The 22,839-nt window shown below is 64.7% G+C and overlaps 6 protein-coding genes across 6 annotated transcripts; 3 read left to right on the top strand and 3 right to left on the bottom strand.

Moving 5' to 3' along the window:
- Positions 1-10: 10 nt before the first annotated feature.
- Positions 11-1,583, bottom strand: JCM10292_000962 (uncharacterized protein; the record flags this gene model as incomplete). The annotated part of the gene is made up of 3 exons (XM_076647480.1): positions 11-39; positions 102-196; positions 424-1,583. The coding sequence occupies 3 exons, from the start codon at positions 1,581-1,583 to the stop codon at positions 11-13; spliced, it is 1,284 nt and encodes a 427-aa protein (XP_076507015.1).
- Positions 1,584-3,050: 1,467 nt separating this feature from the next.
- MRX19 (Mrx19p) lies at positions 3,051-4,214 on the bottom strand (the record flags this gene model as incomplete). Its single annotated transcript, XM_076647479.1, has 6 exons — positions 3,051-3,310; positions 3,374-3,420; positions 3,477-3,524; positions 3,588-3,706; positions 3,765-3,917; positions 3,975-4,214. The coding sequence occupies 6 exons, from the start codon at positions 4,212-4,214 to the stop codon at positions 3,051-3,053; spliced, it is 867 nt and encodes a 288-aa protein (XP_076507014.1).
- Positions 4,215-4,474: 260 nt separating this feature from the next.
- Positions 4,475-6,878, top strand: JCM10292_000960 (phf1/phf2 family PHD finger domain-containing protein; the record flags this gene model as incomplete). Its single annotated transcript, XM_076647478.1, has 8 exons — positions 4,475-4,490; positions 4,655-4,764; positions 4,834-5,316; positions 5,395-5,485; positions 5,550-5,599; positions 5,659-5,703; positions 5,769-6,069; positions 6,145-6,878. The coding sequence occupies 8 exons, from the start codon at positions 4,475-4,477 to the stop codon at positions 6,876-6,878; spliced, it is 1,830 nt and encodes a 609-aa protein (XP_076507013.1).
- A 633-nt stretch (positions 6,879-7,511) lies between these two features.
- On the top strand, positions 7,512-14,486 carry JCM10292_000959 (uncharacterized protein; the record flags this gene model as incomplete). The annotated part of the gene is made up of 12 exons (XM_076647477.1): positions 7,512-7,547; positions 7,674-8,871; positions 8,944-9,665; positions 9,735-10,200; positions 10,263-10,428; positions 10,490-10,651; positions 10,709-10,924; positions 10,985-11,095; positions 11,162-11,371; positions 11,428-12,711; positions 12,774-12,927; positions 12,990-14,486. 12 exons carry the CDS (start codon positions 7,512-7,514, stop codon positions 14,484-14,486), a joined length of 6,222 nt encoding a protein of 2,073 aa, XP_076507012.1.
- A 260-nt stretch (positions 14,487-14,746) lies between these two features.
- JCM10292_000958 (malate dehydrogenase) lies at positions 14,747-16,521 on the top strand (the record flags this gene model as incomplete). Its single annotated transcript, XM_076647476.1, has 6 exons — positions 14,747-14,840; positions 14,906-15,033; positions 15,468-15,587; positions 15,651-16,074; positions 16,135-16,202; positions 16,324-16,521. The coding sequence occupies 6 exons, from the start codon at positions 14,747-14,749 to the stop codon at positions 16,519-16,521; spliced, it is 1,032 nt and encodes a 343-aa protein (XP_076507011.1).
- Positions 16,522-16,979: 458 nt separating this feature from the next.
- OXP1 (5-oxoprolinase) lies at positions 16,980-22,505 on the bottom strand (the record flags this gene model as incomplete). The annotated part of the gene is made up of 22 exons (XM_076647475.1): positions 16,980-17,321; positions 17,479-17,638; positions 17,702-17,786; positions 17,919-17,942; positions 18,016-18,266; positions 18,327-18,532; positions 18,606-18,868; positions 18,928-18,947; positions 19,006-19,048; positions 19,104-19,243; positions 19,311-19,377; positions 19,442-19,502; positions 19,563-19,650; positions 19,714-20,337; positions 20,405-20,545; positions 20,612-21,125; positions 21,223-21,886; positions 21,941-22,079; positions 22,138-22,173; positions 22,228-22,255; positions 22,317-22,383; positions 22,446-22,505. 22 exons carry the CDS (start codon positions 22,503-22,505, stop codon positions 16,980-16,982), a joined length of 4,023 nt encoding a protein of 1,340 aa, XP_076507010.1.
- Between the last annotated feature and the right edge of the window lie 334 nt (positions 22,506-22,839).

Raw genomic sequence — 22,839 nt, 5'->3', positions numbered from 1 at the left:
AAGTTGCGTTTCAAAGGGCCGAGGCGAGAATGGCGCTGTCTGCGGTACCGGCGCGAGGTTGGGTGCGTGACAGTTCGGCTCATCGGTCTCAGCATACGCACTTGATGCCGCTGAAAGGGGAAGAAAACGGGACGAAACGCGGACGACGGGACTCTCGTCGTCCGACGAGTCGGCATCGAAGAACGAGTGCCCGGCACTTGGGCGCTCTGAGTGGCTCGCGGGGTACGCCGAGTCGTCCGTCGTGGCCCAATCCTTGGCTTTCGGCCTTGACGCCTCCGCCGATGACCTCGCCTGCCCGACTGCCGAGCCAGCTGACGCGCTGCTCGTCGGCAGTCCCTCGCTGCCTCCCGCTGCAGGGTCTCGGCCCGCTCCCTCGCCTCCCAATTCTGAGCGGCCACCTCTTCCGCCCAGTGCGGCACCCACGCGCCCTGCTTCCTGTCCTCGACTTCGACCTCCTGCGCCTGGAAGCTCGACGTTCCGCGCAAGCCGAGCAGCGCAGCCGCCCGTCGGCTCGCGCGCGCGTAGCGGCGCTGCGCCTCTGTCGGTCCAGTGCCGTGCAAGGCGGGAGGCGGACTCGGCGCCGCGGTGGGGATTGGCGATGCGTGCGATGAGGGCGAGGAGGAGGACGGGAGGCCAAGTAGTCGCGCGGCCTTCTCGCTCACTTCATCCTCGGCTATGGGCGTCCCGCAAGATAGTGCGGCGAGCTCGGGTGGGGTGCGAGCGAAGCGGACGTGAGGGATCGTAGGCGGAGAAGCGTGGGTGAGTGCGGCAGGCGACGGAGCAGAAGTCGACGCGCTAAGGGCCGGATCAGTGACGCGCGAGAGCGGGCGCGAAGTGAGTGTGCCGAAGAGAGTGGAGCGTGTGCGCAGGCGCGACTCCTGGCCCGACGCAGAGGAGGAGGAGCGCGAGATCGAACTGGCCGGCGACGGCGATGAAGAGTCCATTTCGCCGATCATCGAAAGGCGGTGACCACGTCTCGCGTCGTCCGACGCGCCGGGCACAGCGAGCCCTCCAGTGCTGCGGCTGCGCGAGAGAACCGCGAAAGGTGCTGCAAGCGTGGCGAAGACCGAAGCTCGCTTCGAGCTACGACTCGGGTCCACCGGCACGGAGGGGAGAGCCTGCTCCAAACGCGGCACGGGAACGGCTGGGCGCGGGATAGGTGCGAGTAGGACGGACGCAGGCGACATGGGGCGCTCGAGGCCAGGCGTCGACCTTCCTAAGCTGCATTTGTCGCGTCTTTCGCTCCCTCCCCGGACCTCGAGCTCCTCCTCCGCCCTCGTCCAGCCGTACTCGGCCATTGCGGTACCTGCGCCGCGAGCGAAGATCGGCAGCGTGCCGAGAATCAGCCTCTCTTCGTCGTCGAGGTCGAGCGGCGGCGGGATGAAGCCTTGCTCGAGAGGCAGTGGCGGAGGGTCGGCACGCGCGTAGGCATAGGTTGGGAGAAGCGTTGAAGGCGCCGTCGAAATGAAGGAGGCAGCGTCGCTCCCGGTGGAAGAATCGAACGGGCGGAAAGTTCCGGAGCCGGACGAGCTCGAGTGCGACTTGGTGCTGCGCAGTGCGTCGCGATGAGACGGTGTCGCCATCGCAGGGAGAGGCGGTAGCGGGCCTGTTGGCGGAGGCGAGGCAGGGGACAGGGACGAGCGAGACGACGAGGCGGCACCGATCGAGGCGGAGCTGAGCCCGCTCGCACTGCGGTGGCGGCGCACTGAGGCTTGGTGCGACGGAGGCAGAGGAAAAGCGAAAGAAGCGGCCGAAAAGTTGAGCAGCGGTTCAGGGCTGCGCTTGTCTTCGTCCGCACAGCCCTCATGGCTCGTTGGTGCTGTGCTGGCGGCGCTCGCTGCCGACCAGCGTTGCGAGGGCGAGGCGCGCGATGGTCTACGCGGACTCATGCTTCCATGGGATTGTGAGCTGCCGCTGCTGCTGGCCGTCATGCTCGTCGAGGTCGTCGCAGTCGACAGGCGCTTCGGGTTTGGCGCGAGTCGGGGAGACGACGGAGTCTGAAGACGGCCTGGGCACAGCGGCTCCTGGTGCTCGCGCGTGTCTGTGTGGACTTAAATGGGACTCAGCAAGCCTAAGCAAGCCGGACAGCCAGCCCGCCACGAGACAAGTCTATGGGAATGCAAGCGACCCACCTCCCGCTGCCTCCCTTTCAACCAGTCCCGCGACCGCCTCGGTCGAGAGAGCTACAGGCTGTGCCGTAAGGCTGACAGACAGGCCGAGTCCGAGTCCGACGCCGCCGTCCTGCGTGCTCTCGCCGCGAACTCCCTCATTCGCACGCGCTCCCGATCCCTCGCTCGCGCCGAGCGCACCCGGCGCGACCTGCTCTTGCTCGAGCACAATCGTGCGACTCGGAGTGCGGCGCGCCACGCGCTGCCCGTGCTCGGTCCTGCGCCTCGCTCGTCGCCCGAGGCTAGCGACGGGTGACTCGCTGTCGACGGCCGACTCGTCGCCGCTGCTCCCGCTGCCGTGCTCGTACGCGTTCAGCCGAGAGCTCATCTCGTCTGCAAGCAAAGCGTGTGGCAGGAGGAGAAGCGCAGGAGAAGCAGCGAGAGGCACGTGGTCGATCTGTTCGCTTCGTGAGCTCGTCGTCCCGGCGCAGCGAGGGGGTCGAGCGCTCGGGAACGCGCGTGCGGCGAGCACCGAGGGGTCGTGCCCGATCAAATCTCGCGCACTCCGGGCGCGAGGAAGCGTCGCTCGCAATGGCGAAGAAGCAGAGTCGCCGCAGCGAGCGAGCAGGAGCAGGACAATGGCGCTGATGGGACAAAGGGGCACCTGTCCTTCGGCGTTGCACTCACCCAAACGGGAGGGCAAACGCAGCCAGCAACGCCTGTCAAGGCAGAGAACGCACGCAGCGGTGTAGAGAGAGCGGGTCGAGCTGGACGATCGAGCGAGGGACAAGAGAAGCGACGGGAGGTGTTTGCGAAGGTCGAGGCCCTTCGCCGCGAGCGGGGCGGTGTCTGGAGTGCTACAAGAGGGGGCATTAGCGCGGTGTGCAGAGTGTGGAGGAGTGTCTATTCGGGGGTAGCCGTCTATGAAGGGTGAGCTCAAGTCTAGTCCTGCTTCTTGTCCGCCTGCCGCGCCTCCGTCGCCTGCTTCAGGCGCGCCTCGCTCTGACCAACGGCGCGCTCGAGCTCCTTCTGCTCCTCGGTGTCCATGCCGAAGCGCTTGACGAGCCTCGGGACCCGGTCGAGCGAAAGGAGGAGGTCGGACGAGGAGGCGGCCGAGTAGATCTCGTCGAGCTCCTTCGAGGGGAGGAGGCGGAGCGAAGGCGAGCCGATCAGGGACGAAAGGTACTGCGAGGCCTTCCATGCTGCGCAAAGGATACGGCGTGAGCCTGGCACGACTCGAAGATCACAAGAGGGAGCCGACTCACCCCTGAAGTGCGACCATGCACGCCAGAGAACGTAGAAGAGCGGGAGACTGAAAGGAGAACAGTCAGCAGCGGGGACTGGTGAGTCATGAGAGAGTAGACAGACTTGGGGACGATGGGGATGATGGCAAACGGCCAGGTGAGCGGCGATAGTCTGCGGAAGACGTCGTCATTGTGAGTCATTCAGCAAAGACGCATGGGAACAGACTGCACGCACAAAAGACACCGCCACATGGCACTGCGGTGATGAGGCTCGCGGTGGTCGAGCTGCTCCTTGAGCGCAGCGACGAGAGCTTGCTCATCCTGGAGGAGCGAAGGCGGGTAGAGCAACTCGACCTGGGGATCGCGCAGGTCAGCACTGACAAGAAAGCTTCGGTAGAACAGCTAAGCCTACCTCCTTCTCCGGCTGACCACCTTGTGCGGGCTTTGAGGGCAAATCGGACGAGGACGACCTCGAGGAGAGAAGCTTCGGTGCCAACGCAGGATCGATCGCCTTGAGCGCCCATTCCTCGTACTCGATGCGGTCCATCATGCGCTCGCCGAGATCCTGCATGCGTCTCTGTCAGCGAGCGTTGACAGGAGGAGCGATGTTTTGAGGACATACGTAGGTCTTCCTCTTCCACCCGCCATCGGCCTTCCCGAGCCCCGCCCAAAGGTCTGCAGCTTTACCGATAGCCCGGTTGAGGTACTGGCGGGTCTTGGGCTGCGAATCGTCGGCTGTGGGCGAGACGAGCGACTGCCGAACCGCGTGAAGGAGGAACGGCGGTGGCGGGGTCGACGGGTTGACCGAGCGCGAGAGCGGCAGGGCAAGCAGCCGAAGGTAGCTTGGAGGACTCGGCCGCATCTCTAGCTTGGCCTCGTGCGAAGCGGGAGAGAGGTAGAGAAGGCGAGCGACCAGGCTTACCCCGCACTCGCGCGTGATTGGCTCGTACGAGGGAGGCGCCTCGCCCCTGGCGCTGGCCAGGGTCTGCGGTGCGCCCCCGTTTTCCCCTCCCCTCGCCCGGCGAACAAGTGCCAGAACTCGCGCCGCGCACTCGGTCGGCCGTACAGTAACTGCTGCGCTCCCTGCACTCTCACGCACTCGGCGCGCCCGCTCGGCCCACCATGGACATGCCCGTCGGTGCGTCTTGCGCGACTTGCGCCCGCATCGCCCGCTCGCCTCGCTCGCTCGCGGCCGCAAACACGCGCCGGCAGCTCGCCCGCGGCACCGCGTCGGCGCCCGCGCGAGCAGAAACGAAAGCTCAACTGACTTTGTCTCGCTTGCTGTGCTCCCCACGCACGCAGACTCGCCCGCTGCCGGCCAGCAGCAGCAGCAGCAGCAGCAGCAGCACGGCACGCTGCAGTTCGAGGAGGACCTCAAGGACATTCCGCAGGCCCTTTCGCACTACAGCGACGTGCGTCTTGCTCGCCGCTGCTCTACTGCTTACGGCGCACACTCACACCGCTCGCCTTGCCTCGCGTAGCCCTCGCATGGTGCTGCCCTCGCCGTCGGTGCTCCCGGCGCGTCCGGCCAGCCCAACATCGCCCAGTTCCCCTCGGTGCTCGCACCCGCACCGCAGGGCCCCGTCTTCTCGCCCGCGCCGGGCATCCCCGTCAACCAGGCGCCGCAGAACATGGCGCCGCTCGTCCCGCAGCCGGGCACTGACGGCCAGCAGCCGCCGCTCAAGCGTCCGCGCGGCCGCCCCCGCAAGGTCCCCGGCACCGAGAACCGCTCGCTGCCGGGCACGCCGGGCGCCACGGGCGAGGCGAGCGGGCGCGGCAGGCCCAAGGCGCGCGGGAGGGGGCGCGGCCGCGGGCGTGGACGCGGGCGGGGCGGCAAGCGCGCGAGGGTGTCGAGCGACGACGAGGACTACGGCGCCGACTTGACGCCGAGCGACACGGATGCCGAGGGCGAGGACGACGATGGGACGAAGAGCGTCGACCTCAACCAAGAGGTGGACGACGACGTGCGTTCATCGCGTTTGACGCGTCTCACGCGTTCGTACGCATTCTGTGAGGGTGTGCTGACGCTCTTCCGCGTGCAGTTCGGCGGGGAGGGCAAGATTGGACCAATGACCAAGTTCGGCCGCAAGATCTCGAAGCCCAAGTCGTTCGTTCCGACCAACAAGCCTACGAGTGCGTCTCATCTGGAGTCTGTTGGGACCCGCCCGCTGACGCGGACCCGCTGTCGACCTGAAAGTCCAAAGGAAGAAGCGCGCTCCGCAGGTGATCAACCTCGATGCGCATCTCGTACGCTCTTCTCTGTAGCTTGGCCATCCTATCCGCGCTGACCCGCTCCATCGATGCAGATGTGCGAGGTCTGCCGCCAGGGTCACTCTCCGCCCGAGAACCGCGTGCGTCCCTTCCGTCTACTTTCCCGTTATCGCCCTCCAGCCTCTCACGCTCGTCCCTCGCACAGCTCGTCATCTGCGAAGCGTGCAACAAGGGCTGGCACCAGCTGTGCTCGGTTCCGCAGATCGAAGCTTCGGTCGTCGACTCGGTCCTCCCGTGGTTCTGCAGCGTGTGCGACGCGAAAATCGCCGCGACCAAGGCCCCACTGGACGTCGCGCAGGGCGAGTGGACGACGGGCGCCGGCGAGGACAAGGGCGAGGGCAAGGAGGGCGAGAGGGACGCCGAGTACGCCGAGGAGGTCAAGCGCGAGTGGCTCGAGGGCCTGCCGCTGCACTCGCTCGTCGGCTATGTGCTGAGCGTTGAGAAGAGTGCGTTGGCCCGTCTGTGGCGCGACCGTTCCGACGCGCAGGAACTGACGCTCTTTGTTGGTGTGTCGCCCCCAGAGTTCGCCCCCCTGGTCTCCGACTCGACCTCGACCACTTCGCTTCCCATCTGGCCTCTCGCCCTCCCGACGACGCTCGCCGAGGCCAAGGCCGACCGTGCGCTCGAAGAGGCCGAGCGCCAAGCCGCGCTCGAGCGCCAGGCGGAGGAACTCGCCGCCGCGGCCGCTGGGCTCGAGAGCACGCCCGCTGTTAGCGAGGTCGGCACGCCGCTGAGCTTCGACCCGCTCCCCGGCGACGCACCTGCACGGACGGCTGCGAGCAGGCGTGCCGAGGCGGAGGCTCAGCAGCAGGCGCAGCAGGCGCAGGCGGGCCCGTCCGGCCTGAGTGGTGGTGCTGTACCGCAGGCGCTCCCGCAGCAGCAGGCCTACTCCTCCGCACCCGGGGCGGCGTCGTTCGCGACCCACCAGCAGCCTCCCGCCCAGCAGCGCCAGGCGGTCCCGGCGTTCATGCGCGCCAACCTCGCCGTGGCGCCCGCGCTCGGCGGCTCGGCCTCGCCGCAGCCGCAGCAGCAGTACGGCGCACCGGCCGACATCCCCGTCGGTGCTGCGCCTGCGCGCCCTGCAGGCGGCGTTGCGGGCGGGTTCAGCCCGTACCCGGCGGTGTCGGCTGCCGCGTCGCCCTACGCAGGCTACGCCGGCGCGTACGGCGCGACGGGCGCGTATGGCACGAACGGAGTCCCGGCTATCCAGCCGGGGCTCGACGGGTACGGTACGCCGGGTGGGCAGGGGCAATGAGCGCTCGTGGGGCTTCGACTCGACAAGGCACGTACCGAGCGCGGCGGGAGGATAGGCGACGCATCTTGGGGGCAACAAAACGGCGCCTGGCGGAGCTTCGGAGGTGGTGCCGTTTCGCTCAGACGGCTGCTGGCGCAGGGCGGAGTTGCTTGTTTTTCGTTCCTCCCTCTTTTCCCTGACCACTCTAGGCCGGTCTTTCACCTTTCCTTTGTTCACTGTTTGTGTCTTTTCTCTACCCTCTCTTGTCTAGTGCCTTTGTGCGGTCGGATGGTTGGCGAAGAGGAGGATGGAGGACGAACAACGAAGGGTGGCAGAGGCCCCGGAAACGCGACTGCTTGTTCTGACTAGCTGCGTTCGCCCCTTCTGAGACTGCTAGAGACTTGTCCTCTGCGAAAGTGCAAGCGCGCGCGTCGTTGACAGACGACTTCGACGCGACTTCCGGACCCGCTCCGTTCTCCAGTCCCGCTCGTCTCTCTCGTGCACGACGAGTGCGAGCTCGCCAGACTCGCACAGGCCCTGCGGACGTAGTGCACGCAGATTTGCGCCTGTTCGATTCGCTCGCTGCCGCTTGAACTCGCTCGCCTTCGTCGAGCCCGGCCACGTTCAGCGCCGCGGCCAGGTGGGAGCGAGCGCATGCAGCGCGAAGACAACGACAGATACCCTGTACACGTGCGCCTCTAGCCCTCCTGTCGCCGTGAAGCGCTGAGACTGACTTCATCGCTCACATGCCTCTCCTCGACCGGCTCCTCGTCCTTGCGACACCGTGCTGCCGCCTGACCGATCGCACACAAGCAGAACTATCAACACGCTACTGTGGACCTCACGGGCGACGACCACGACAATTCACAGTCGCCGCACGTCTCCTCGTCTCGCGCTTCGTTCGAGTTGCCAGGCGCCTTTCCGACGTTCCCCACCGAGTTGCCGCACCGGCCCGCTCCGCACAACTACCAGAACCTGCAGCAACAGCCACGCGCGACCTACGACTCGCCTCAGAGCACCTACGCGGCGCGAGGGAACGGCCCTGCGCTCGTCTCGCAGCCGGAGCGTCGCATTCCCCTCCCTCCACAAGATCAGCTCTTCCGTGTCGGTCCGCAGCAGCATCAGTCTCGAGACTATCGTGCGACCCGGCCTCAACCCGCTCAGCAGACGTCTGGGTTCGCAGCAGCGGCCAGTGGCGTGTTCCTCCAGTCTCAGGTCAAGCATCACTACGGCCCTCCGGCTCGTCAGAACTTCGCCCCTGCCATCAAAGCGAGCCCCTACGCGTACTCGACGACCTCATCGTCGACAGCTCGCCCCTATCCTCCCATCGGCCAGTCGAACGCTCAGCAACATCCCGGCCGCGATCGCCGTCCCGCTCCCAGCGTCGGCCCGCAGCACTCCCCGCACATTCAGACTCGGCCAGTGAGCCCCGATACCGAGAGCTATCGCTTCCGCCCGGAACTACCCCCCGGTTTCGCTTCGGCCAGCACCGCCAATCCCTCCTCCTCGCTTCATCATACCAGCTCGGCTGGCCCGTCCGCTCTCGTCGACGTCGTCTCCAGCGCCTCGCCCGAGGTCCAGCCTTTTGCCCTTCCACTCCCGCCCGGGAACCAGGCGCATCGTGCCGATCGCGTACTCGAGCTCAGCGACGACGACAACGAGATGGGGAGCGGTCAAAAGCCCAAGCCGACTCCGTTCAGCCCGCAAGACCCGTCCACTTACTCCACGGTCAAGTACAACGCTGGCGGTGCGGGCTGGTTCTCGAGCGACTTCAACGACGATGACAGCGAGCCTGCCTCGCGCGACTCGAAGCGTAAGCCGCAGGAGAAGCAGAAGCGCGCGACGGGCGGCGCGGCCCCGAATCGCGTGTTCACAAGCGCTATGAGCGCTTCCGTCTCGACCAGTAATCGGGGCGGCGCCGCGACAAGGGCGAGGAGGAAGGCGAACGAGGAGGATGCGACGGGCAAGAATGCGATATCGAGCTTGCAGTTCAAGAAGCAGCCGACGCAGCCCTGTACGCCGCCTCTCCAGCTCAGCTCATTCCGATCCGTCTCTCGAGCTCACTCTCGTGCTCGTGCGTGCGCAGTCACGCCGACAGCCGTCTCGTCCAGCAGTTTCCACGGCGGACCCGTCGCGTCTGGCTCGTCCAGCCGCATGGAATACATGGACCAGGATGCGCCAACGACTTCGCGTGAGCTCACTGGCGCTACTCGGCAGCGCCTTATCGACGAGCGGCAAGCGGCATCGCGCGCGGCCAACGATGCGACGGGCAAGAGCGGCGGCGGAACGAAGAAACGCCAGGCGCCGGCCAAATCGAATGGCAGGGCCAAAGGCAAGGAGAAGGCTGCCCCCGAAGTTCTCGACCTCGTCGAAATCGACTCGAGCGACGAAAACTCGGATGATGACGAGATTCAGGACGCCGACGAGATGGACGACGACGAGCTGCCCGTCAACCCGGTCGCTCAGCAGAGCAGCAACGGCAAGGCCAAGGGGCGCGGGCGCCGCGGCAGCGAGCCTGCCCCCGCGGCAGGTTTGGCCGAGCGCGGTTCAGCGCAGAACCGCAAGAGCCTGCCGGGTCGTTTTGCCGGGCACGACCTCGAGGCGGACACGAGCTCGGACGATCTTCAGCTCGACGGAGCGCCAAGAAGCGAAGAGCATCGCTCGAAGGTTCTCAAGAACTCGGCCGAAGTCGCTGCGCAGATTACGGGCGTCAAGGTCCGCGATAAGATCAGGCAGTACGAAGAGCGCAGTGCGCAGAGTGGGCCCTCAAGCTTGCCGCTCGGAACGATGAGGGGGCTGCAGGGGAAGGTGCGATGCGATGAATGCAGCTGCTGCTCTGCGCTTCTGCCTGCTCACTCATGCATCGACTGCGCGCAGACCAAGAGCCGAGTCGACGGCGCACCAACCGACGACGGCGAGTTAGACTCCGTCGCATCGACGCGCGCGAAGTCCAAGGTCCCGCGCGCTGCACAAGAGGCGATGGCGGCGGGCAAGGCCAAGGGCAAGGGCAAGAGTCAGTCCACCACCGTCTCGAGCGTCTCCAGCATCTATACCGTCCATCTCCGGCCTTATATGCTCGGTCGCAAGGGCATCGAAGTGGAGAACTACCCGAGCGCGTACTCCGCCGTACTAAATGCGTCCGGACCGGCCTCTCGGCACGAGCTCACGCTTCGGCGACATTCGCCAGGCGAGGCGCCTGAAGACGTCGTTCTGATCAAGAAGGAACACGTCCAAGTCGTCTCCTACGCCGTTCGAGATTCGTATGCGTTCGTCGAGATCAGGTTCAACACGAAAGGCAATGACGCCGTCGTGGACAAGCTCATGCATCCTTGTGGGCTCGGCAGTGCGTGGATCGTTGGCTGCTCCTGCCGACGAAACCCTCGGCTCATAATCGCATGCACGCAGAGATCGATGAACCGACCTTGCACCTCGTTGTCACCGAGAAGTCGCGTCCGCATGGCGACCACAACGTCTGGGACCAGTACCCCGACAGCCAGCCTGACCAGTTCTTCCGCTTCGTGTCTGCCTGGAACGGCAAGAACGATACGGCGAGCGGTGCGCAACAACAGAGGTGCATTGCTTTCACACGTCGATCCGCTGGACGTCTCGACTGACTCGTATAATGACTGCAGCGCTCAGAAGAGTAAGGTCATACTGGATATCCTCGAGCGCCTCGAAGTGGAGACCGACAAATATGCTCGCGCGGTCGAGAGTCGCGCGGGCAAGAACGGAGCCAAGAAGACCGCGTCGAAGAAGGCCAAGTCTGGCGACGATCCCGCGCAGCCGAAGCTGAGGTAAGCTGCGTTGCGCCTCCTCATGCCTGTGTACGTGCTCATGCCCAGATCTCGCAGCTTCGGAAATGTGCAGCATCAGCGCAATGAATCGCTCCAGCTCGGCACCGACGCGCAGGACGACTACGTCGTTCTTTCCGGAGATGCTCCGCGTCGCAGCAGCTCGCGCCAATCAACTTCTCAATACGCTTCGGCCAGCCGTCGCATCTCCGAGCTGGTCGCGCAACAGGCTCGTCCGCCCTCGCCTTCGGAAGAGCTGTATCGTCCCGAAGAAGTGTATGCTCCCATTCTCTCGAACTCGCCACCCGCGTACTGATCTCTCCATCTTTACGCCAGCGTCATCGAGTACCCGATCGGCCGGCCGTCGGTTTCGGTCACCTATGCCGACACGAAGCGCCTCAAAGACGAGGAGTTCCTCAACGACACGCTCATCGAGTTCGGACTCAAGTGCGTGTCGCATGAGCCGGACCGTATCGCTCTCGACGCAAGTGCGCTGACATCCTGTCGGCACAGGCGCATCCTCGAAGAGATCAAACAGAAGGATACGACTCGGCCAGATAACGAGAAGATCTTTCCCAAGACGTACCTCTTCAACTCGTTCTTCTACAAGCAGCTCTCGACGTCGAAGAAGGGCGGCGCCGATCCGTACTTGCTCGTCGAGAAGTGGACGAAGCGCGTCAACCTCTTCGACAAACGCTTCATCATCGTGCCGATCAACGAGTAGTACGCTTCGTTTCGGCGGTCTCACCGAGCATTGCTGACACACCGAATGTGCACAGCATGCATTGGTACCTCGCGATCATCGTGAACCCCGCAGCCATGCTTCGCCGTCAGCCAACGCCTGAACCGCCGCGCAAGTCGGGTCGCAAGCGCGTCTCGACCGTTGACAGCGAGGGTACCGCCTCGACGGAGCCCCAGACTCGAAGTGCGCCGGCTTCTCGCGCGCCGTCCGACAGTCCTGAGCTCGAGAGCCGCTTCTTCGCCGGCAAGACCGGCCGCGGCGCGAGCAGCGGGCGGGGAGTGCGACAGGCCGAGGCGGACCGCAACGAGGACGGAAGCGACGGCAACGACGGCGACGACATCGACGAGGCGGACGAAGCCGATGCACGGGAGGAACGTCGTATTCAAGCAAAGATCCAGCAAGACATCGATGCGAAGGAGCGCCGCGAGGAGCAAGCCGCGCACCTCGACCCGATGCAAGTCGAGCCCGACCCCGATCTCGATGGCATGCCCATGGCCAGGAGTGGCGCGACGACCCCCGCGCTCCTCGGCGACGAGGACATGCTTTCGCCCACTGCAAGCCCGCCGCCAGCAGACCAGCCCGCGCCGACACCAACGCAACAGGACGACCTTGCGCGCATGGAGCAGGATGACGACGACGACGTTTCGTTCCTGCAACCGCGACCGAACGTTGTCGGAGGAGGACCTCCGCTTCACCAGACTGGCGTGCACACTCGTTTCCCTCTCGACGGCGATGACGATGGAGACATCATTCTCGACGACTCCGACCCTTCGCAGGCGACTCCGCAGCAGCACTCGGCCTCGTCAGTAGCGTCCGGCGCGCCGGCCGTCGTAACGGAGCAGATCGAGCAAATCGTGCGGGCGAAGTCCAAGGCCGCCGACATCACTCTCGACGACGACGACGACGTCGTCGAGGGCGAAGCCAAGGCCGCTGCGCAGAGCGTCAAGCAGCACGCACCTGCCCAGCCGAGCGAGTCTGCCGCACCGTCGTCTGCAGCGATGCAGCCCGGCAAGTCGACCTCGTCGGAACAAAGCAACATGACGACGTCGACGTCGTCGAGTAGCGGCAGCGATGCCCGTCGCGTCGAGTCGGATCTCGTCCGCACGGCGACCAAGCCAGTGCCTCCCGCTGGCTCACAGTCCGCTGCCGTCGGCTTCGCACCGCGCGACCCGGACCCGACAGGCGAGCAGCAGTTGCAAGAGCGGCGGCAACGGGAGCGCGCGCAGGAGGCGGAGCAGCGCAAAATGCGCGAGCAGCAGGAGGCGATGGACGTCGAGCCGAGTGCTGCGGGAGTGAATGAGCGGGTGAAGAAGATCGACGAGTGCGTTCGGCTCGCATTCGCGTTTGCCCACTACTGTTCTGAGCTGACTCTTCCGCTTGCAGCTGTTGGATCCTCACCTTCGACTCGCTCGGCGGACCGCACCACGCTGTCGGCAGGCGTCTCGCCGAGTACCTCGTCCGCGAAGCGCAGGCTAAACTCGGCCGGCAGGACCTCACCATGGATGCTTGGAGGCAGGCCAACATCCTCCGCGTCGATGTGCGTCCTATCTGTATTCTCGGGGATGTCACGTCGTGCTGACGGGCGTCAATCTTCCGCAGGTTCCGCAACAGCCCAACACTTGGGACTGCGGCCTCTACCTGCTGCACTACGTCGAGGTTTTCCTGTCGGCGCCAGACCACTACCTCAACCTGATCGCCGCCGACGCGCAGTACACCAAGAAGCGAGGTCGCGCGCCTGTTACGGAGGAGACCAAGCAACTGTGGCGAGACGACGAGGCGCAGAGCAAGCGCGCCGTCATGCGCGAGCAGGTCAAGAGCCTCATGGACGAGTGGCGCGCGTACATCGAGCCCATCCGCGCCAAGGAGCGCGAGGCCAAGGAGGAGCGCCGGCGCCAGAAGCTTGCTGCGGCGCGCGCGCCCGAGGCTACTGGAGCTGGCGAGTCAGTCGACGCGACTCCAGCTGTGGCGCCCACGCTCGCAGCGCCGCCTCCTGCGCCTGCGGCCGCGCCTCCGCCTCAGCGACAGGACGTCGATGATGCCGGTGGCGATGTCGACATGTTTGCCGTTTCCGGCCAACGCTCTCTCACGCCTCCGCTTCCGCCCGCCGCCGATACTCAGGCGACTGCAGACAACGAATCTGGCCCGATCCGCCCGGCGACGCCGGACCCGTCGAACCGTGCGAAGACCCGCGGTGGCAAAGGCAAGGGCAAGGCGAAGACGGAGCCGCCGACCGTTGTCGACCTGTCGCGCGACGACCAGTCGTCGACTTCCGGCTCGCCGCGCAAGTCGCAGAACGAGCAGGTCTTCCCGCCGCCCGAAGCCGAGGTCGACGAGGCGGAGGTTTCGGGCGTCGCGACCGCGCAAGCTTCGGAACCCAAGCCGGCCCGTGCGATGTATGGTCACTCGCACGTCCCGCCGCCGGATCCGCAGGCGCGCTTCAGCTTCGAGCACCCGAACTCGACAGGTGAAATCGAGCCGCCGCTGCAGCAGCGCAACAAGCGCCCTGCTTCCGACTCTTCGCCTCCGGCGAGCCGCCTTCCTCCCAGCGCTGCCGCTCTCGCGGGCGACTCTTCCGCATTCCCCGCCGACTCGCCATACCTCGAGGGGCTGCGCGACTACCGCTCGCCGCCGATGGAGCCGGGTCCTTCTGCTCTCGGCGCGCCGCTGCTGCAGCAGGACGACGGCGCCGACGAGCTGGGCAACCTCGGGTCGACGCAGCCGCAGTCGCCCGTGCGTCTCGACGACGACGACGAAGGCGAAGACGGGCTTGACGACGACGCGCCGCTCCAGCGCCCCGACCCGAAGCGCCCGAAGAAAAGGGTCAAGACGCGGCACTCGACTGCTCCGACGGGCGCTGCCGCGATCGACCTCGAGCGCGCGCTCGGCCCGCAGGCGCTCCCTGCGTCGGTTGAGGCGCAAGAGAGCAGCGAGGACGAGGCGTCGGCACGTGCAGAGGGCGGCAAGGCCACGTCGCAGGAGCTGTTCGGCCCGCCGGCTGCCGCGCTCCCATCCTCGGCGCAGCTCCCGCCGGCCAGGGCGACGCGGTCCTCGACGAAAAACGTCGTCGAGACGGTGCTGCTGTCGGATGGAGACTGAGGGGTGAGGCAGTCGCGCGAGGGCGCGGCGAAGGGTCGAGGAGAAGGACTTTTGCCCGCGGAGGTACATGGGTTTTTTTGCGTGTGTGTGTTCTGCTCGCCTCGTTCCCGCGGTTCCCGTTGCGTGTAGTAGTTTGCTGTTGTCTCGTTCACTACCTGCATTGGCCTGGCAATCCCCGTGCGCGGATGGGCGAGGGTCGCTCCGAGAGTGCCCGCGCCCTCGCCGCCGCCCTTGCCTTGTCTCCACGCATCCGCCGCACCATGTTCGCTGTCCGCCAGACCACGCAGAGCCTCAAGCGCGCCTTCTCGACCTCGGCCAAGGCCCAGAGCCACGTCGCCGTCCTCGGTGCCGCCGGCACGTCTCGTCCTCCTCTGTCCTCCCAAGGGGACGCTTGCAGGCTGACACGCACGCGCGGGCAGGCGGTATCGGCCAGCCGCTCAGTCTCCTCCTCAAGCTCAACCCGCTCGTCACCAAGCTCTCGCTCTACGACATCCGCCTCGCCGCCGGTGTCGCCGCCGATGTCGACCACTGCAACACCCCGTCCAAGGTGAGGCCACGCATCGGGAGCTTCCTGCTGGGCACGCTCCGCTCCTACGGCTTTCGTGCTCGAGCGCTGGCGTTAGAGTGCGCGACCGCCGCACTGCGCGCCCGAGATCGACATATCAGTCGCCCGCGGCTACTCTCGCTGTTCATCTCGGGGGGATCCTCACGCACTTTTCGCTCCGGCGAGGGGCATGCTGCAGTTGGAGTCGGCGCATGAGCTCAGGGCGGGAGGCGCGCGAGCTCAACGCGTTTCATGAACGCTGGACCGCAGGCCGAAGCTGCACCTCCTCGGCGAACATCTCCACGTCGAGGGTGCTAGGCGGCAGCTCGCCGAGCACTGGAATGAGTTTGCGGAAGAATGACACACGCCGCACCACGCCACAAGCGCAGCAAGAGGAACAAATGCTGACCATCGCCCCCCCTTGCTTCCCTTGACAGTGCGTTGGCTTCGGCCCGGAGGACGGTGGCCTTGAGAAGGCGCTCGAGGGTGCCGAGGTCATCATCATCCCCGCTGGCATGCCCCGCAAGCCCGGCATGACCCGTGACGACCTCTTCAACGTGCGTGCTCATCCGCTTGCTTCGCCTCGCGCCGAACCTCGCTAACGCTCCGATTCTTCACAGGCCAACGCCTCGATCGTCCGTGACCTCGCCCAGGCTGCTGCCAAGGTCGCGCCCAAGGCGCGCATCGGTGTCATCGCCAACCCGGTCAACTCGACCGTCCCCATCGTCGCCGAGGTCTTCAAGGCGGCCGGCGTCTACGACCCGACCCGCCTCTTCGGTGTCACCACCCTCGACATTGTCCGCGCCTCGGCCTTCCTCTCGGGCATCGCCGGCACCCACCCCAAGGACACCAACGTCCCCGTCGTCGGCGGCCACTCGGGCCCGACGATCGTCCCCCTTCTCTCGCAGCTCCCCGCTGGCAAGAAGGTTGTCGAGGAGGGCGGCGAGACCCTCGCTGCGCTCGTCAAGCGCATCCAGTTCGGCGGTGACGAGGTCGTCAAGGCCAAGGACGGCGCGGGCTCGGCTACCCTCTCGATGGCCTACGGTGCGCTCCGTCTTTCATGGCTCTCTGCATGCTTGTCATGCTGATATCTTTCGCTCGCAGCCGGTGCCGACTTCACCGACTCGCTCCTCCGCGCCATGAACGGCGAGAAGGACGTCAAGCTCTGCACCGTGCGTTTTCACTCTTTTCTTGCTCTCCAAATCCACCCATACGCTGCAGCTCTTTGCGCAAGACTTGTGCTGCATTCTACTAGGCCGAAGGACGTGTCTGACGCCGGTTTCACTCGCGCAGTACGTCGAGTCGCCGCTGTACAAGGACCAGGGCGTCGACTTCTTCTCCTCGCCCGTCTCGCTCACCGCCGAGGGCACGGTCGGCACCATCCACCCGGTCGGCGAGCTCCACCCGACTGAGCAGAAGCTCCTCGAGGCATGCCTGCCGGACCTCAAGAAGAACATCGCCGCTGGAACCGCCTTCATTGCCAAGAACTAGGCTCGTTCGCCTGTTACAGAGCCTGTTCTGGGTTCGTAGATGATCCAGCCATCTGAAAATGCGAAGACTCATTCAGCAGTGTCTTCGAGCGGCTTCGCGCTCGTTCGCCCGCACCTTCCGAGGCCTCCCGGCTCTTTACCGCGCTTTCCCTGGTTGCGCGCTGCGTGGCTTGACGCTCGTCTTCAACAGCGTCTGTGCGTGCATAGGCAGCCAGCCGCTAGCATGGTTGACGGCGTTGTCGAAGATCCCGGGCTTGCTAGGACGCGAAAGGGAGTCTTCGCGAAGGCTCACCGGTGGCCTACTTCCACGGATCCGCAGGCAGCATCGCATAGGTGGCTCGACAGTACGCAGTGTGACGACCTGGGATAATAGGAAAGTACAATGCGCCAATGCTTTACAGAGGCGACGAAGAGAGACGAAAGCACCGAAACAACAAAGTCACCGCGGCGAGCCACCTCCTAGTTCTGCTCCTGCAGCGACAAATACGCAGACACGCTGCCGTTGGCGCGCGGGTAGTGCGTGGCGTGAGCACCGTTCGCCTTGGCGGCGCCGTCGTGCTTGACGCCGTTCATGGCGGGTTCTTGGGCGACATCCGGCGCGCCGTACCCTCCGCCGCCGGGCGTGTGAAGAATGACACGGTCTCCTGCGCGCGGCTTGAACACGGGCGACGGCTTCATCTTGACCACACGGCGCGTCCCGTCCGGCATCTGCTTATCCCAGTAGGTGCAGCCACGCTCGCCGCCCTCGCCGCCGTGCAGGCCGTATGGCCGGTTGACGCGGCGCTCGCCGATGATCATGCACTGCAGGACGAGCCGTCAGTTCTGTCAACGGAGGGAGCAGACTCGGAGTGCGGTGAGAGGCGGATGACGGGAGAGCGGGCGCGCCCTCGAGTTTGAGCACTCCCGCTCACCCGTCAGAGACCCCGCTTGTGCGGCGAAGATGGAAAGCGAGACGTACGTCCATGTTCTCGCAGAGGAACTCGAACTCGCGGTGCACACCGCTGCCGCCCGTCCACTTGCCCTTGCCGCCGCTGCCGTGGCGGATTTCGAAGCGACGGAGCATGAGCGGGAACCGCTTCTCGAGAATCTCGGGGTCGGTGATGCGCGTGTTGGTCATGCTGCCGCAAGAAGTGACTCGGATCAGTTCAGGAATGCGATTCGAGCGAGTTGAGAGAACGCACTTGATGTGGACGCCGCTCTGGCCGTTCCAGCCGGGTCCTGCGCCAGCACCGCCGCAGATCGTCTCGCCATACGTCATCGTACCGTCTGTCAGGGTTATTGCGAAGTCAGCATGCTGCCTGCATCTGTCCTGGGAGCTCGAGAACGATTGTCGCGATCGGACAATCGTCGACGAGACCATTGACAACCGCCGCTGTGAATGCCGAAGTTCTAACGCACAGGAAGAGTGAAAGACGTTCATGCCTGTAGCACGCAAGCCAAAGCGAAGCGGTCAGAGCTGCGATGACTGAAAGAACGGTCGAAGTCAAGAACGCACAGCCCTGCGAGCCAGCCATCGCCTCGAAAGCGCGGAAGATAACATCGCAGATGCGCTGCGACGTCTCGGTGTTGCCGCTAGAGACAGCGGCGTAGGCGGATGGCTTAAGGAGCGAGCCCTCGGGGAGGATGACATCAAGCGGGGCGAGAACGCCGGCGTTGAGAGGCATCTCGACGCCAATGAGAGTGCGGAAGCAGTAGATGAGCGCAGAGTAGGCGACAGCCGGAGGAGCGTTGTAGTTCGACCAGGACCTGCAGACGACAGCGTGTCAGTGGCCCGCGCGGCCGGAGCGGAACTATGCCCAGACTTACTCGGGTCCCGTGCCGGTGAAGTCCACCTTGGCCGAACCCAGGTCGCGGTTGATAGTGACGGTCATCTCGATGGGCGTGCCATCGTCCATGTAGTCGATGGCATGCAATGGACGTCCACCGAAACGGTCGAAGGTCTCGCGGAGGAAGTTCCGCACAGCGTCTTCCGCATTGTTACGGATGGCGCGCATGTAAAATTGGACGACGGGCTGCGGAAGACGATCCGCCAATGGCGAGTTGAGCAGAGAAGTGGATGAGCGGAAGGTGAAGACATGGGCTCACCTTGCCGTACTCGTGGAACAGCTCCTTGATCTGCGAGGAGCCTTGCGAGCAAGCGGCGCACTGCGCACGCAGGTCGGCGAGGTTGTCCTGGATGCGGCGCGTGGCGAGGCACTCGGGGTACTCGCCCGCCTTGTTGAACACCTCGACGATAGCCTCCTCCTGGTAGACACCGCCAGATAGAAGCAGCATCGGCATGAATGCCGCCCCCTCCTGCGGGAGCTCAACACTGTCGGGCGGCATACTGTGGCCGTGTAGACCGCCGACTGAACAGGGTGAGAAGGTCAGTTGTGCTCATACGCAAGCCGGAGCGAAGGCAGCGCACTGTCGCTGTGGTGTCCACGTCTGAGATAACATGACGTCAGTCTTATGCCGCTTCGGAGTGTGGCCCGGGAGCACTCACGCTGCAACGAAGAAGACGACCTCTCCGTCCTCGAAGACAGGCACTGAGAATAAGACCGGTCAGCTTTGAGACGCCGGAGAGATCATCAAGAAACACACTGATGATGGTGATATCCGGAAGGTGGGTTCCCCCAGCCGACGGGTGGTTGCTAATGATGACATCGCCGTCTTTCAGGCGGTTGCCGTAGAAGTCCTTGGCGAAGGTAATGGCGTACTGCATACTTCCGAGGTGCACGGGGCTGCCGTTGTACCACACATCAGCGACACAGCCCAACTTGACACACCACACAGTCAGTGAAGACGCACATGTGAGGAGCATTAGCAACGAGGCCGCCATCGGGACTGAAGACGGCGCAGCTGAAGTCGAGGCGTTCTGCACTTCGTTGGCGGTTCATTTTATGTGTCGCATGCAAGTAGAAGGATGAGGAGGCACATACCCTTGATCTGCAGCGAAGTAGCGGTGCGCTGGAGGGTCCTCCCCATCCTTTCGGCGATTGACTGCCCGTCCGTTGTCAGTCCTTGGTGTCGTCTCCGCAGATGCGGCCACTCATAACGCACCATGAAGCGCGAGCCAAAGACGGAGAGCGCGATCGGGTCGACGACCTCGGTCGAAAGAGGCTTGCGCTCGCCGAGACCAACGTCAATCCTGGAAATACAGTGGTCTTAGCTGCGGTTCCCAAGCACAACGATCGAGAAAGAGCGTGCGTACCAGACGTGGTCGTACAGGATAGTGGCCGAGTTGGCTGGGTGAATGACGAGCGTCTGTGTAGCGTCGAGAATGATCGCGGGTCCAGCGACGACGTGACCGGGCTTGAGCGACTCGAGACGGAAAATGGGCGTCTCAACGTGGCCCTGCGTCTCCGAGAAGTAGGTCTGCGTCGTGGCAAATGCGAGAGACCGCTTGGCGGTCGACTTCTGCACATCGTGCAGGTCCTTGACGTAGCTGCGCGATTCAACGGCGCCGCCCCTGCCACCGCGACCGATGGCGCGTACGCGGAAGTCGTCGATCAGGATGTCGGCGGAAAGAACGAAGCCAAACTCGCGCTGGTGCGCGGCGAGGAAGCCCTCCTTGAAATCGCCCGAGGCCGGCTTAGGGATCATCAGAGAAGTGTCAGATCCAGCGAAACGCATGTTAAGGTACTGCTCGTAGTCGATCGTCTCCTCTGCAACGTGCTGCGAGACGAGGTCGTCCAGGGCGACCTGCGAGAGAGCGGCGAGGCGTTCACCGATGATCGAAATGACGTTCTCGGAGTATGTGAGGGAGGACGGCTCAGTCTTGTCGACGGCCGTATCTGCGAGTGCCATGCCGTACGCCGAAAGGACCGAAGAATACCTACCCGTCGAGCAAGCATGATCAGCAGGGTGAGGCGGCGGAGCGCGCCGCGCAGAGATGGACGCACTTGTGCACAATCACGTTGTGGATGCCGAGACTGGCAGCGATTGCACACGCGTGCTGGCCACCGGCACCGCCAAAGCAGGAGAGGTTGTGCTCCGTCGTCAAGTAGCCTCGCTGACCCGTGAGCTGGCGAATCGGCTTGGCCCTGCGTTAAGCGCCGTGGTCAACATCATTGCGGTCTCTGTGCGCTCAAAGAGAGTAAGAAACACACATCGTCTCGTTGGCGACCTCGATGAAGCCGCTTGCAACCTCGTAGGGCGTCAAGTTGCCGCCGGTGTCGGCGTTGATTTCAGCGGTGAGCGCCTCAAACTTCTGCTTGACGATGTCAAAGTCGAGCGCCTGGTCCTCAGTCGGACCGAAGATCTTCGGGAACGAGTCGACGTGGAGGCGGCCGAGGAAGAGATTGGCGTCGGTGACGGCGAGGGGACCGCCCTTGCGGTAGCAGGCAGGGCCAGGGTGCGAAGAAGCCGAGTCAGGTCCGACACGCAGCATGTGGTTCTGCCAGTGCAAGATGGAACCGCCGCCGGCCGCAACCGTATTGATGTCGAGTTGCGGAGCGCCGATGGTCACACCCGCCGTGACCGTCTCCATTATGTGCTCGTATGCCCCTGCGAATCGTGAAACGTCCGTTGACGTCCCTCCCATGTCAAAGCCCACAACGGGACGCTTGTCGTTCTCGTCGTACGAAGTTTGCGCGTAACCAACGACACCGCCCGCGGGACCGGCTGTGGAAGGGCCGCGTCAGTTCCGCCCCGAGCAGCGCAGCACAGCGCAGCACAGTGAAGCACAGCGCAGCAGAGCGCAGCAGAGCGTGAGACGCACAGAGGACGGCATTGAGGCCCGAGAAGCGGCGGTAGTCGATGAGCGAGCCGTCGCTCTTCATGAACTGCACATCCGACTTGCCGTCCTTGAGGTGCCCCTTGAAGCCCTTCGAGAAGCCCTCGAGGTAGGTCTTGATCTGCGGCGTGAGGTACGCGTCCGCGCTGGCCGAGTTGGCGCGCGAGACAAAGCGGATCATGGCCTGCAGCTCCGACGAGACGGAAACGTGCTGGAACCCAATCTTGCGGGCAATGGACGCGACCGCCTGCTCGTGGGCCGGGAAGGTGTAGGCGTGGGCCAAGCAGATGCCGACCGAAGTGAATCCCTCGTCGTGAAGAGATTGGAGGTCGGACGTGACCTTCGCAATGTCGAGCGGTTCGACTACGCGCACGAAGTCGCCCGAGGTGCCTTTGACGAGCTCGTCGCCGGCGGGCGTGCGCAGAGAGCCGTCGGTCGGCAGGAGGTCGGAGGTGCCCTTGACGAGCTCGTCGCCGGCGAGGGTGCGCAGGGAGCCGTCGATTGGCAGGAGGTCTGGCCACTGCACAATGACGCGCTCGTCGACCTCGACGACCTTCTCGTACAGGACCTCCGGCTTCTTGATCGCGAGCTGGAAAAGGTTGGGTCGGGTCTGATTGCCGATGTCGATGAGGTCCTTGAAGCCTTTCGTCTGCTCAGAGATAGATGAGTCCGCGCACGCAAGCACGTTGCATTGACTACGCACGATGAGCATGGCGTGCTTCTGGCCCTTGCGCTCGAGGAGCGCGTTGGTCGCGACAGTGGTTCCCATGCGAATCCATGCGATCGGCGACGTGTCGATCTCCTCGCCACGAGGGTGCGGCATGCCCGTAAACCACTCGAGACTGCGAGAGGAACACGTGAACTGGCGAAACGGAGGAGCAGGTGGAATATGCGGCTTACATGCGCCGGATGCCTTCGGTGGGAGCGTCCGCATAGCTGTCGATGGCACGCTCCGGTCAGCGAGAGTCGGCAGCACGCACTTCTGAGAACGGCTCGGCGTACTTGGCCGGGTCAACAGCTGAAGGAAAGCCCGGGTTTAGCGAGGCGAGGAGAAACCGAAGGAAGAAGCATTAACGCACACAAGAGCTTGATGAGGATGTTGCCGCGGGTCTCGCTCAGACCCAGGCAGTCCGTAAATGTACCGCCCTGTAACATTCTGGGTAAGCGGGAGCTCGGGTCCGGATTCTTGCAGGAGAAAAACAACGCACTCGGTCGATGGCGATGCGAACTCGCTCCGGCTCCTTAGCGAGGCTCGCGAGGTCAGGCATGGCTTGCTCAAGATCGGCGTGAGAGGCAGCGTGAGGGTCGGCGCGTGTGAAGATGCAGTCGTCGTCGCCGTGGAGTCAGGGCTGAAGGAAGATTGAGAGGCGGAGGAGAGGTCGTCAGAGCGTGCGAGCAAGCGGGGCAGCTCGCCCGGGCCACGTCGGATCAGCTGAGAGATTGCTCGCGGATCCTCCGGCCCCGCACGGTCGACATACAGGCAAAGCGGAGGCGAATTCCGGCCACCTTCGACAGGACCTATCTCGCTGTTCCTGCGCGGCGGCTAAGCCGTCGACGCGTTCAAACCCGGGTACGAAGGCGCATGAGCACTTTAAGCGGATC

This window comes from Rhodotorula paludigena, assembly GCF_050403205.1.
Source record: "Rhodotorula paludigena JCM10292 DNA, Rt_paludigena_JCM10292v1_ctg9, whole genome shotgun sequence".
Taxonomy (NCBI): Eukaryota; Fungi; Basidiomycota; class Microbotryomycetes; order Sporidiobolales; family Sporidiobolaceae; genus Rhodotorula; species Rhodotorula paludigena.
This window is presented reverse-complemented; position numbering and strand designations above follow the sequence as displayed.